The 14,848-nt window shown below is 42.5% G+C and overlaps 1 protein-coding gene across 1 annotated transcript in view; it reads left to right on the top strand.

Moving 5' to 3' along the window:
• Positions 1 to 14,848, top strand: part of MYOM3 (myomesin 3) — an 88,775-nt gene that overhangs the window by 47,940 nt on the left and 25,987 nt on the right. Inside the window, exons 16-21 of the mRNA XM_044668729.1 lie at positions 4,441 to 4,562; positions 4,780 to 4,967; positions 7,536 to 7,662; positions 10,550 to 10,728; positions 13,147 to 13,261; positions 14,439 to 14,595. Of these exons, the coding sequence (XP_044524664.1) occupies positions 4,441 to 4,562; positions 4,780 to 4,967; positions 7,536 to 7,662; positions 10,550 to 10,728; positions 13,147 to 13,261; positions 14,439 to 14,595 (888 nt within the window). The remainder of the gene's footprint in view (positions 1 to 4,440; positions 4,563 to 4,779; positions 4,968 to 7,535; positions 7,663 to 10,549; positions 10,729 to 13,146; positions 13,262 to 14,438; positions 14,596 to 14,848) is intronic.

Here is a 14,848-nt window from a genome sequence, read left to right as displayed (position 1 = left end):
TCTCTCCTCTCTTCTCTTCTCTTCTCTTCTCTTCTCTTCTCTTCTCTTCTCTTCTCTTCTCTTCTCTTCTCTTCCCTCTCTCTTCCTGTGTGTGTGTGTGCCTCTCCTTTTCTCCCTCTCCCTCCTCTCTCTCTCCTCTCTTCTCTTCTCTTTCTCTCTCTCCTCTTCTCTTTCTCTCTCTTTCTCCCTTTCTCTCTCTTTCCTTTTCTCCCTTTATCTCTCTCTCTCTCCCTCTCTCTCTCTCTCTCATCTGTGTGTGTGTGTATGTATGTGTGCGTGCAGCCCCCTTGGTAAGTCATCAATGCCCAGTTGTGTTGTGAGCTACCTAAGATTTGGTGTACCAAAAAACACCAAAAGTTCTTGAGTAATGATGAATCCATGGCACAGGGTCAGAAACAGCTGTTCCTTAACTTCATCTTTTCCAATCTTTACTATCATCTTATGTTGTTATTACTATTTAGTCATTTTTCAGTCATATCCCACTCTTTAAGACCCCTTTGGGGATTTTCTTGGCAAGAATACTAGAGTGGTTTGTCCTTTCCTTCTCCAACTCATTTTACAGATAAGGAAACTGAGGCAAACAGAGCTAAATGACTTTCCCAGGATCACACAGCTAGTAAGTGTCTGAGGCCAGATTTGAATTCATGAAGATGAGTCGTCCTGATTCCAAGCCCAGTGTTCTATCCACCATGCCACCTAGCTGCCAATTGTCATATAACAGTTTGGAATAATAGAATCTTAGAGCTAAAGGGGATCTCCGAGGTCATCCAGTCCATCCCCTGCTTCACTGTGACTGAGCTTCACTTCTAAACATCCATCAAGTGGAAATCTAGCCTCCAGTTGAGAACTTTCAGTGAGGTGACACTTACTAGTCCCATTCCACTTTTTTTTAATTTTTTTAATTAATTAATTCCATTCCACTTTTTGAACACCTATTATCATAAAGAAAATTTTCCTTGCATTGAGCCTAAATCAGTGTCTCCTTTAGGTCCAAGCAAAGTAAGTCTAGTTCTCCTTCCACACAACGGTCTTTCTGATATTTGAAGCTGCCTATCATAGGTGTTCTCTTCTCCAGACTAAACAATCCCAATCCCATCCAGACAGATGCTCATAAGACATTGTTTTCAGTTCTTTCGCTATCCTACTCACCCTCCTTTTTTTACATGTCCCAAATTGTCAACCTGTGTCCTAAAATGTTGTGCTTAAAAAATGAACACAATATTCCAAATGTGGTTCGGGCAAAGTAGCGTATAGTGGGACTGTTTTCTCCCTTATTCTGGACAACAGGATTCTCAATGAAGCTAAAATAACATTCTACTATAACCATATTAAACTTCAAGTCCCCAGATTCTTCTTTAACTCTCCTCCCATCTCATAAAGTCAATTTTTTAAAACTCAAGTTTAGGACCTGACACATCTCTCTAATAAACTTCATATTATCAGGTCCAACCCAATGTTATACCATATGGAGATCTTTTGGGATCCTGAGTCTATCATTCAATGTGCTAACTAACTCTCTCAGATTAGTCTTGGAAGTAAATTGAATAAACATGCCATTTGTACCATCGAGAACATTAATAACAATATTAAGTATCATAGAACCAAGAATAGACCTCTGGGGCAGACACTAGCAACCTCGACTGAAGTTGACATTGACACACTAAGAAATCCAGTTTCTTTGTTTTTAAACCCATATACTTTCTGTCTTAGAATCAATATTAAGTATCATTTCCAAGATAGAAGAATGGCAAAGTCTAGGCGTTATGGTTAAATGACTTACCCAAGATCAGCTGAGGCCAGATTTGAACGTGGGGCCTCCTGTCTCGAGGTCTGGTTCTTTCTATCCACTGAGCTACCCAGCTGCCCCCTAAGAAATCTCGTTTCAATTCCACGACCCCATCAAAAAAGGGAATGAGAAGAGTCTGATGTGATGATGAAGTCATTCTGGCTTTTAGTGATTGACACATCCCTTTTTAAATACTCACAATTATTCCCTTTATACCATGTTCTTGTCTTTGACATCCTTCTAATGCTCTTCTCAGCTTACTTCTCCCCTCCTCTTAATCCTCAGATACCAATAGTATGAGGACACCTCTTTCTTCTCTCTGTGTTATTCCTTGGAATGACTAAAGAGGGAGCCTCAAAGGCACACTCACATACATGAGTTTAATCTGGCACCTTCCAAAAATTACTGTCATTCTTCCCTCCAGCCCCTCCAGATGTAAGTGTTGTTGGAGCCAGCCAAGACAGGCTCCAGATAGCCAATGATTACATTTTCAGTATGAGCATCTGCATCTTGGAAATTAGCAAAGACTATATATATTATCAGGGTCTGAGTTAGTTTTCTTGGTTGTCTAGAATCTAGTCTTAACACATGTACAGCCCAGTGGAAGAGGGGAGGGAGAGAAAATGAATCATGTAATGATGGGAAAATATTTTTTAAAAAATTTTAATTAATAAAGATAAATAAATTAAATATAGAATCTAGTCTTAAGAAAGAGATGGAGAAAATGTTAATAATGTGAGATTAAGAGGCAACCAAGTGGTTGAATGGATTGAGAGCCAGACCTAGAGACAGGAGTTCCTGGGTTCAAATCTGGCCTCAGACACTTCCTATCTGGGTGACCCTGGGCAAGTCACTGAACACCCATTTCCTCACCTTTACTGATCTTCTGCCTTGGAATTGATACTTAGTATTGATTCTAAGACAGAAGGTAAGGGTTTAAAAAAATGATGGAGAATAAAATTACAAGTACATCATATATTTTCAGAGCTTAACTTTACCTACACACCATTGTACCCAGTTAATCTTACCAGTTTAGGCCAGTTCCCCAGCTATTTCCCACAGCTCCCAATGGAGCATCCCACCATGAATCTCCATTCTCCCAGGTAGACGCATATGAAATAAGCTTCCTGAAGCCAAACCTAGTGTGCTGGAACTTTGAAAAGGCACACAGACTCACAAACAGGAAAACAGAGAAGAAAATTCTTTACCATCAGTTGATGAACTCTCTGTCAAGAGAGGCAGGGAACAGGCTTCATCACTGCTCCTTTGGAATTATGGTTAGTCACTATATAAATTAGAGTTCTTAAGTCCTTCAAAATTGTTTCTTCTTACAGTGTTGTTATTATATAAATTATTCTCCTGGTCCTGCTCAATTCCCTCTGCATCAATTCTTTAAAAAGTTCTTCCCAAGTTTCTCTGAAATTGTACTTTTTGCCATTTCTCATAACATAATAGTATTTTATTATAGCCATAAAACAAAATTTGTTCAGCCATTCCTCAGATGGAACAGCATCTCCCTAGTCTCTAGTTCTTTGCCACCACAGAAATAGCTGCTTTAAATAGTTTTTGCACATGTAAGATTTTTTCCTCCATCTTTGATCTTTTGGGGCATATAAACCTAGTAAAGTCAAAGGGATTTCTATCCCTTTTCATCCTTTTGATTTTTGTTCAAGTTTTCCCAAAAACCCTCCAAATAGTATCTACAAAAAGTATTGGTGGATGTCTCCTTATTCTCTTAGTATCTTAGAGATACCGAGGCTTTCCACTCATACAAGAGACATTGGACTAGATGCTTAGAGGCTTCTTCCAGTTCTAGAGCTATTCATTATTCTAGGAGCCTCTGAACTAGATCTCCATCTTTATTCCTTTCAATTTAGCCCTGGAAAGGGCCCTAAAACATAGAACCCAGAATGTCAGAGTTGGAAGAGATCTTAGAACACAGAATGTCAGAACTGGGAGGACCTTTAGGCAGAGAAATGTCAGAGTTAGGAGAGTCTTAGAACATAGAAATGTCAGAGCTGGAAGAACTCTTAGAACACAGAACGTCAGAGCTGGAGGGGATCTTAGAACACAGAATGTCAGAGCTGGGAGGGCCCTTAGAACACAGAAGATCAGAGAGGCCTTAAAGATACATAGCTTTGTATCATAGTGGAAAGAAAGCTGGATTTAGAGTCAGAGTCCCTGGCCTGGAATCCTGTCTTTCCCACACTCTGGGAAAATCACATGGAGCTCTGTGGGTCTCAGTTTCTTCTTCTGTAAAATGGTCCAAAGACCTTCTTCAGTTTAATCCTACAACCCTGTGGAGGCAGAGACCTCCATAATTCCATGCTTCTTATTCTCCAGTCACCCCTAAATGATAGTTATTATACTGAGAGTGTGCAATAATCTGCTTATCCCCACCATGCATCTTTGGGCTATTTTCATGACTGTGAGGATAGAGAAGTCCATGATTTGTCAATCTCTAATATCTCTGGGAAAATATTAATCTAAAGGAAATGGGCTTTGCCAGCTAAAGGCACCCTGGGATCAATGAATGCCAGGTCCAGACTGCATCCCTCAAATCTATTTATCAGGCCACACTGGGTCCATCAATGTTGCCTTGAGACTCTGAGCATGTCCCTAAAGCTCCTGAAGGTGACATATTCCTCTTACAGATTTTCAGTCCCTGGATTAAAAACAGGGAAGGAATACATGTTCTGCGTCCGGTCGGTCAGTGAAGCTGGAGTGGGAGAAAGTTCAGCAGAATCCGCCCCTGTTACAGTCAAACAGGCCATCGGTAAGTCACAAGGGAATTAGGCAGCTTAACTGCCAGACTAGGTCTTGGAGCCATGGGGCAAGAGAGAAAAGGTCCATTTCTGAGTCCAGTGAGTGACCCTATGTGACGATAGAGCATGTCGAGCTGGAAGGGGGTCCAGCCTGTTGGGGCCCTTTCGTCTCTGGCAAATAGCAAGGAATAATCCTTGTGTCTCTCACCATTCTCCCCTCACCCCTAGCCACCCCCTCTGCCCCCTATGGTTTTGCCCTGCTGGCCTGTGGGAAGAATGACATGGTTATTGGATGGAAGCCCCCAAAACGCCGAGGAGGAGGCAAGATCCTGGGCTACTTCCTGGACCAGCATGAAGAATCAGAGCCCAAATGGCAGCCGGTCAACCATCAGCCAGTGCCTACCCGAGTCTACAAGGTATTCAGTCTGAAAAACAGTCACTTGATCAACCAGCATTCATTAAGCACCTACTTTGAGCCAGACACTTAAGTGCCACATGCTGGAGATACAGAGAAAAATGGCAGGCAGTCCCTGCCTTCAAGAAGCTCCTAATCTCACCTAATCTCAATTATTTATACTTGTGCATATGGTGGGGGTCCTCTAAAACAACAGAGAAACCAAATGTTTCAGATTGGGCTCAGGGGTATGTTTTCTGAATTGACTGACATAAATTTGGCTCCTTTTAACTCACCTTGACTGGACCAAAGGAACCCATCCCAAAATTAAACATTTTTATTCAATTCAAACTGCATTTATCAAGGAGCTACCTATGTGTCAGGTAAGACGGGGTGTTCATAATGGATAGAGTCAGGAAGGCAAGATCTGTTTCGAGTCTATCCTCTGACACACGTCCTTGATGAGTGACCCTGGGTAAGTCACTTAACTTTGTGGTGACACAAGCAGCTCTCTAAGACTATAAATTGCAATTCTTCATTGACAGAGGGAGTTGCCTCCAGGAGTTCCCTACATCAATTAAATCACAGATCTAGTCTCTAGTTCTCCCCCTATTCCCCCAATAAAAGAAAAAATGGGCTAGGCCCTAGAGATAGAAAGAAAAACAATCAAAACAGTCCCTGCCCTCAAGGAGCCTACATTCTACTAGAGGGATACAACCTGTACACAGATACATAATTTAAAATGTATACAAAATAATACAAAATAAAATGTATACACAAGAATAGGAATATGGGGAAGAGCTGAGGCATAGGGGTAACACCATCAACAAGTCATGCCTGGAGGATAATAGAGTTGGCTGGAATCTGTAAACCTTAAAAATCCTTGATGAGTATGATCTCATTATTGCTTGATTTTTAGATCTCTGCTTTCTATGATGTGAGTCATCTATTCAATGATGCAGATTGCAACTCATCCTTACTTTAGTAGCTGGTATATGAAAGTTGGCAAGTTGGCTGGAAAATTCATCACTTTAGAGTCAACCCAGTCTTTGGACAACAGTCACACACTCCACCCTAGAGTCTTGTTTTTGCTTGAAAATTCAAAATACATGGAATCTCAGCTTTAGAAAGGACTTCAGAGTCCATAGAGTCTGGCACATATCAAGATAGAATCTTCTCCAGAACACTGCTGACCAATTCAGTCTCTGCTTGAAGACATTTAAGAACAGAGGATCCGATAAGTTCTGAGGCTTTCCTCCTTTGGACAGGTCTCTCTGTTATAATTTCTTCTGATATGGAGTTAAAACTTGCCTGCTAGCTCTGCCCAGTGTGATCAAGCAGAACAAATCTAATTCTAGTTTCACATGCCATCTCTTAAAATTACAATCATGTCTTCTCCAGATTAAACACTGGCAGTTTCTTAGCCATCCGTATATGACAACTTTTTGTTGTTCAACCATTTTTCAGTCATGTCCAACTTTTCCTGACTTCCTTTGGGGTTTTCTTGACAAAGATATTGGAGTGGTTTGCCATTTCCTTCTCATTTTACAGATAAGGAAACTGAAGCAAACAGGATTAAAGTGACTTGCCCAGGGTCACACAGTTAGTAAGTGCCTGAGGTCAGATTTGAACTCAGGAAGATGAGTCTTCCTGATTCCAAGCCCAATATTTTATGTACTATGCTATCACCTAGCTGTGACATATCTTAGTTTCCTCCTTTGCCATCTTCATCATCTCTCTCCAGATGCTTTCTAGGATTTGAATGTGGTGCCCAGAACTGAACATAATACAGTTGGTTTGGTCTAATCAAGTCAGAGAATATTGATACTATTGCCTCTTAATTCCTGGAAATTATGTCTCTCTTAAGGCTGCTGAATATTTCATTAGTTGCTTTTACTGCTATTTTATGTTGTTTGACTCATAATGAGCTTGTAGTCCACTAAGACTCCCAGATCATCTCTCCCATGAAATTATTGTTTAGCTGTGCCCCCATCCTCTACCTAGGCAGTTGAGTTTTTAAAGTCAAAAAGTAAAATTTTACATTCATCCCAATAAAATCTCATTTTATTAGATTTGGCCCATCATTCTAGAAGCTGCTTTTGTAGAGTCATTTTCAGTTCTGTTATTTAGCACCTACTGTGTGCTAGACAGCCTCAATCTTCTCAATGAAGTCAGAGACTAAGACACCAGCTATAATGATGAAGGGTAAAGGTACAGTGGGTGGTAGGAAGAGAGAAGAAAAGACTGTTCCTATCAAGATGTAATTTAAGCTAACATCTATTAAATGACTATTATGTGCCAAGTACTAGGGATACAAAGACAAATAAAATAACTCAAAGAAGCTTTGAAGGAAAAATATATGTGCAAATAAGTCAATGCTAGATATATACAAAGACTTCTGGGAAAATCAGGCAAGATTTCATATATGAGGTGATCCTTGAAAAGATTCACATTTTGAAAATCAGGTTTGAACTCCCATAAATCAATCTGCCCTTTCTTCCTTATCTTTTATTCTTCTATACCCCTTCAGTACTTCATCCCTTTCTTGACCTCATATTTGTGTTCTATGGTGTTTTTTTCTTCCCTGAAGATCACTGACCTCCAGGAGGGACATTTCTATGAGTTCCGAGCAAGAGCGGTCAACTGGGCAGGAGTGGGTGAGCTCTCAGAGCCCAGTGACCTGTTTGAATGTAAGGAATGGACTATGGCCCAGCCAGGTAAGGTTCTGCCTCAGCCCCACACAGCTCCCTAGGCCAAATGAAGAAGAAGCCATCAGGTCCCATCACCACTTTCTTCTGATCTCCTCTAACTAAGCTACTGCTGTCCATAGTCCTGATTCATTCATTCAATTCACTTCCATTTAAGGAGCACTGGTTAGGTAACTACCATGTGTAAGACATTATGATAATAATGGGGAATACAAGGAAAAAATCATACCTGCCTTCAGGGAGTTTACAATCTATTAGAAGTCAAGGTTGTAGATCCAATCCATAGATGAACCATTATTATTCTCCATTAATTAGTCCCAAGTACATGCCATGGTATGAGAACAGCCCTAACCCAAGCTCTAAACTGAAGTCTAGATCCCAAAGGAAACCCTAACTAGACCATAGATTGAAAGCTAACTCCAGCCTCAGATGGAGTCCTTTTTTTAATAATTTTTATTTTGAATATTTTCCCATAGTTACATGATTCATTTTCTTTCCCTCTCCCCCAAATTCCACTAACCCCCTTAGCCAACACACAATTCCACTGGGTTTTATATGTATCATTGATTAAGACCTAATTCCATATTATTGATAGTTGGACTAGAGTTATCGTTTAGTGTCTACATCCCCAATCATATCCCCATCAGCCCATGTGTTCAAGGAGTTGTTTTTCTTCTGTGTTTCTCCTCCCACAGTTCTTCCTCTGAATGTGGCTAGTTTTCTTTCTCATAAGTCCCTCAGCCTTGCTCTGAATTCTTGCATTGCTGCTAGTAGAGAAGCCCATTATGTTCGATTGTGCCACAGTGTATCAGTCTTTGTGTACAATGTTCTCCTAGATCTGCTCCTTTCACTCTGCATCAATTCCTGAAGGTCTTTCCAGTTCACATGGAGTTCCTCCAGTTCATTATTCCTTTGAGCACAATAGTATGCCATTCCCAACAGATACCACAATTTGTTCAGCCATTCCGCAATCAAAGGATATTCTCTCATTTTCCAATTTTTTTGCCACCACAAAGAGTGTGGCTATAAATATTTTTTACAAGTCTTTTTCCTTATTATCTCTTTGGGGTATAATCCAAGCAATGCTATGGCTGGATCAAAAGGCAGATAGTCTTTTAAAGCCCTTTGGGCATAGTTTCAAATTGCCATCCAGAATGATTGCTCAGACGGAGTCCTAACCTTGGTAAAAGACTGATGATGTCTGAACCCCAGCCCTAGACCAACTGAACTTCAGCTAAAATCACAGGCTAAATCTGAGCCAACCTAGAGCTAGGACGGTGCTAGTAGAGATTTAATAACCATCTCTCTAGAAGAATGAAAGGGTGCATTATTAACATTTTCTACATCACTTTTGTCAGTCTAAACAATCAACAGAACAATAAATTAAGCATTTGCAGATTTCTGATAAGTTAGCCAATAAGCTCTCAGGCTGATTGATAAGCTTCAACCCTGACCCTAGACTGAGCACTAAGCAGGTCAGAGATTGAACTCTAACCCTAGCCTCAGTCTGTTCTCTGGCTCTGGCCCTGGAGCCCTAACCCTGGCTACAAACTGAGCCACACCCAAGCAGCAGGCTCTGGATTAGGCACTGGAATATAGTACACAGGTTTTGTTTAAACCCTCACCTCCTGTCTTAGTATCATTCTAAGGGAAAAGTGGCAAGGGCTAGGCAATTGGGGTTCAGTGATTTGCTCAGAGCCACACAGCTAGGAAGTGCCTGAAACTAGATTTGAGCCCAAGTCCTTCCAACTGCAGGCCCTGTGCTCTATCCATTGTGCTATCTGGCTGCCCCCAATACACACATTTTTAAAGGATCCTAACAACCATCTAAATCCAAGTTGAGAAGTCCAAGATTAGTCTTTATTCCCTCAGTGGGCCATGTTCAGTGTTCTACTGCAGCTGTTAGGCTTAGCCTAGGTCGGCTTCCCCCCCCGCCCCCACAAGGCGACCTGGCTTCCTCATGTTATTGTCCAACTAGCTGGGGTCAGTGGAACATCACAGGCCATCCCTGACATGTTTGCTGCTGCTGTCTCTTGCCTATTACTTAGGGTTAGCACAAGAGGGGAGGCTGCACAACCAGGCAGCAGCAGCTGCGGCCAAGAACCCTAAGGAGAGCAGCAGGCGCTTTTCTGCCACCCTAGAGTTGTCTTAAAGCACATTAAAGCAGGGAGAAGCAAAGTATTTGTAAACTAGGCCCCTGATCATCTGAGGCAAGTGACTATGCAGAAGGAATGAATGAGAGAGAAGCAGGCAGGGCCCAGGTCTGAGCTAAGGATTTCTGTCAGGCTGTCCCTGGGCACCTCCCCTTCTCAGTGTGCATGTAGGGAAGTAGCTGGAGGAGCAGGGAACCCTTTAGGGGCTCCTCTTATCAGGCTGAAGTGTATCTTCAGTCCAGACACATTGAAGGCAGGAGTTATCTGTGATGATACCAACTTGGACAAGCCTCGTGGAGAAGGCACAGTCTTAGGTACTCAGAGCTTGACGTTCAGCAGCTTCAACTTCAACTCCATGATTTCCCAAAGCCTGGCTAGTTCTGTCACTCCAACAAAGAATATTGGACTTTGGCATCAGGAATATCTGAGTTCAAATTCAGTCTCAGACAATTAACTAGCTGGGTGACTCTGGGCAAGTCACTTAACTTCTGTCTGCCTCAGTTTCCTTATCTATAAAATGGGAATAAGAGTAGCTCCACCTCACAAGAATGTGAGAATTAAATGAAATAATTTGTGTAAAGTGTTATATAAATGCTGATACTATTATTACCATTACCACTACCACTACTACTACTATTTCTGCTACCACCACTGCCACCACCATCGGCCCAGGTGAGTTCTCCAGCGCCAGGCAAGCACACTGATTGACTGACAAACCTCCCCCTGCCTTCCCTCTTCTGCAGGACCCCCATATGATGTGAGGGCTTCTGAGGTGAGGGCCAGTTCCCTGATGCTGTACTGGGAGCCCCCCCTGTACAAGGGAGCAGGGATCATCACTGGCTACCGTATCAGTGTCCAAGAAGAAGGCTCAGAGACATGGAAGCCACTTGTCTCTGATCTTGTCTCAGCCACCCACCTGAGAGTGAGTACTTGTGCCCTGCTCCGAGGAGCCCTGATTTCATATTTTCCCTCAGCATATGAGATCTCATTGATGAAGTGAGACATTGATCATCCCAAATGAGTCCCCTTGGTCCACTTGATGAGATTACATGGTAGACAACTTGGGTCAGAAAATACTAGAGTGTAATCTGGTTCCCACTTGTCCATCTCACCCAGTAGATTGGGGAGACTCCCTTGATTTACTGACCCCCTGATTGACCTCCTACTTGCTTACTCCCCATACTCATTCTACAGAGGAAGAGAGTGAAGAGGTTAGCCAATAATCTGGGCTAAAGTCCAGAATAGAACTCCAAAGTCCTAACTCCCAGATTGAGAGGTAATGACTCTCTAAGAGGAACAGCTGCCTCTAATTGGAGGGAAAAATCTATTGTGTGCTATTCCACAGCCAACAGGAAATAATTAAAGGCAACCTGGCAGAAGGCAATTGTCTCATCGATGCTTTTCCATGGCTAATGTGCAATCCCAGGAGGGCATCTCCCAGTCTCCCAGCCTGCTTCAGAGCACATTCCCAGAGGCCAGTTGGTGTGAAGTCAGGAAGTAGCAGCTCTGTTTAAAATGAGCATCAATAAGAAAGTATTAGGAAGATAAAGTTCCTCCCACCACCACCTCTGTCATCAGCCAGTCACAGGAGGGATTTCCTAGCCAAATAAAGCGTTGGAGATTACTCCTTCCTGCTTTGGGTTCTCCATGCTGGAGAGCCCCTGGATCAGCACAGATAAACCAGGAGTTGGCTACTAATAAGTGCCTCACTTAAGAGTCAGGTGGTGGTGGTGTTCAGTCATGTCTGATATTTCATGACCCCACTGGGATTTTCTTGGTAAAGATACTGGAGTGATTTGTCATTAACTTCTCCAGTTCATCTTACAGATAAGGCAATTCCTTCTCTGTCTCCAATTCCTTACAAATAAGGAATTCCTTCTCCAGTTCATCTTATAGATAAGGCAAACAGGGTGAAGTGACTTACCCAAGGTCACACAGCTATTTAAGTGTCTGAGACCAGATTTGAACTCAGGTGTTCCTGACTCCATGTCTGGCTCTCTGTCCACTGCATCACCTATCTGCCTAAGACTCAGGTAGCTGGGGTTTTATTTTGTATACTAATACCATGATGCAGTGTCAAGGGCCAGAATTTGGGAGCCAGAAATCCTGGATTCTTCTCCTGGCTATTTAGTTAATGGACTGCATGGGCTTGAATAAATCATTTAATATATCTGGACCTCAGTTTTTCCATCTGAAAAATGAGGGAGAAGGGTGGATTATGATCTGTGAGGTCCCACTAATGCTCTCTTTCTCTTCTCTTAAGCCACTCCCAGTTCTGACATTCTCTTTTCTAAGACCTCTACTACTTTTTTAGAATTCTCTGTTCTAAGATCTTCCCCAGCATTGATGTTCTCTATTCTAAACTCCTTCCCTTTTCTATATTCTGAGATACCTGCAAGCTCTTACATCCTATGTTCCTTGAGCTCTGACACTGTTTCTAAGCCCTTCCTACTTTTTATAATTCTGTGTTCTAAAATCCTTCCTAACATTGATGTTCTCTGTTTAAAGTCCCTCCCTGTTCTATGTTTTGAGGTCATGTAGCCTAACATCCTATGTTCTAATGTCCCTTTCAGCTCCAACATTATGTTATTATGTATTCTAAGATCCTGCCAAGCCACCAATGTTCTGAAGTCCCTCCCAACTCTAACATTCTATGTTCTAAGACTCTTCCCATCTCTAACACTATGTTATCATGTCCCTTTCAGATTTGACATTCTCTGTTCTTTTTTTTTTTTTAAACCCTTGTACTTCGGTGTGTTGTCTCATAGGTGGAAGAGTGGTAAGGGTGGGCAATGGGGGTCAAGTGACTTGCCCAGGGTCACACAGCTGGGAAGTGGCTGAGGCCGGGTTTGAACCTAGGACCTCCCGTCTCTAGGCCTGACTCTCACTCCACTGAGCTACCCAGCTGCCCCCTTGACATTCTCTGTTCTAATGGACTTCACAGCTCAGATAGTCTATGTTCTAATATTCTGGGCTCTAAAGTCCTTCTCAGTTCTAACATTTTATATTCCAATGTTCCTTCCAGTTCTGACATTTTGCATTCTGAGGACCCTTTTGGTCCTATCTACATAAGTTTATGACTAAATTATTGGTCTTTGATGCCCTAATTTGGGGCAGCTAATGGCACTCCCAGAGAGCAAGGAAGCAGGACTTTATCATTTCATCCCTGTTTCCATGTTCCTTGGCCATGATATGATGGAGTGACGGTAGCAGTTGAGGACCCTGGCAGCCCCAGCCTATGGCACATCCCATTTTCATCTACTTCATTACATGATGGGCATTTCTGGGATGGTGAATTGGTTCTCTGCTAATGGTGATGAAGTTGTCTTGGTTTCTCCAGGTTTCAGATTTGGAACCAGGAAAATGTTACAGGTTTCAGGTACAGGCTGTGAATTCAGCTGGGATAGGGCAACCATCTTTGCCCTCTGACTCTGTACTCATGGAAGATAAACCAGGTAAAGAGCTTTAGAAGATAGCACATAAGGGTGAGGGTGGTCAAGACTGGGAAAGCTATATTATTTGAGACAGAAAGGCCCTGAGTTACACTGAAGGCCATTGGCAATGGGCCCCCCTCTTCTTCCTGTCCACTCTATGGAGCGCTTCCCTCTCTGCTCTCTTCCCTTTTCCAAACCCCACCCCAACATACCATACCACCTCATTATTTTCCCCTTGCCTTCTCCTTTTATGTTTCATCTTTTCCCCTCCATATTCACTTTGGAAATTATTTATCTCGGTCCATGTTTAGACCCAGTCTGACTTCCCCTTCTCTCCCATTCCTCTAAGTCCTACTCTTGGCCTCAGTTTCCTCATCTATAAAAAGAGAGTTGGATTAGCTGACCTCTAAGGTTCTTTGGAGCTTTAAATCCATGAAACTATTATCTTATTCTATAGTCTAAGGTCCTTTCCTTCTCTAACATTCTAGGGTTCCCATATTCTATATTATAAAGGCCTTTCCAGATCCAACATTTTATGGTCTAAAGCTCCTTATAGTTCTGACATTCTTTGTTCTAAGGTCTATCCTCCTCAACCCCTAGATCTGCCATTTTATACTCTAAAGTCCCATCCTTGTAGGAAATTCTATGTTCTGAGGTATCTGATGTTCTAAGGTCTCTTCCAGCTCTAACATTCTAAAGTCCCTCCTACCCCTGATATGATACATTATAAGATGATAACTTTGGCATTCTGGGTTCTAAAGTCCCTCCCGGCTCAAACATTCAACACTAAAGTGTGATATTCTGAGTTCTGAAGTTCCTCTGACAATATGTGCTCTGAGTGTTCTTCCAACTCTTCTATTCCATTCTGAGGGAGCTTTAAACCTCCTTTCCTCTTTCCTTCTTTCTCTGCCTCCCTTTCCCTCTGCATGGCTGAATATTTAAAGTGTTGGGCTGGGAACAGGATGCCTGAGTTCTATTCCTGACTGTTACAGTGATTTGCCATGTGACCTTAAGGAAATTATTTTAACTCTGAGAAGAAGAGAAATCCCAGTCTTTTATTCCTTCCCACACTTTATGCCTTCTGGTGCCTGGACCTAGATGTTGTACAAGAGCACCCTGAGGGAAAGAATATTGGCTGGTGCGGGGACCTGGCCCAGCTCATGAGCATCACCTATAACTGAATTGTGTCTTTCCTCAGATGCCAGGGAAATCAAAGTTGGTGTGGATGAAGAAGGTTCTGTCTTCATGGCTTTTGAGGCCCCTGAGGCTCCAGACTCCTCTGAGTTTGAGTGGGCAAAGGATTATGCTGGTCCTCCAGACCCCCAGAGAGTCACAGTGAAAGATGACGTCTGCAGGTATATGTGGTGCATAACTCACCACCAGCTGTTTCTCCCTCCCGCTATAGAGAAAGAGCACCACCATCGGCACCTCGATCCTTGGGTTCTAGACCCAGCTCTGCCACTGCCTAGCTGAGTAACCCGGAGTAAGCCACTTGTGACTCTGAGTCTCAATTCCCATCCCTGTAAAAGGGAGTTGGATTACAGGATGTGAGGATCTATAGCTGCCGGGGCTAACATCTTAAATTCCAACACTCTTCCCAGCTCTGGC

Source organism: Gracilinanus agilis, chromosome 3 (assembly GCF_016433145.1).
Source record: "Gracilinanus agilis isolate LMUSP501 chromosome 3, AgileGrace, whole genome shotgun sequence".
Taxonomy (NCBI): domain Eukaryota; kingdom Metazoa; phylum Chordata; class Mammalia; order Didelphimorphia; family Didelphidae; genus Gracilinanus; species Gracilinanus agilis.
This window is presented reverse-complemented; position numbering and strand designations above follow the sequence as displayed.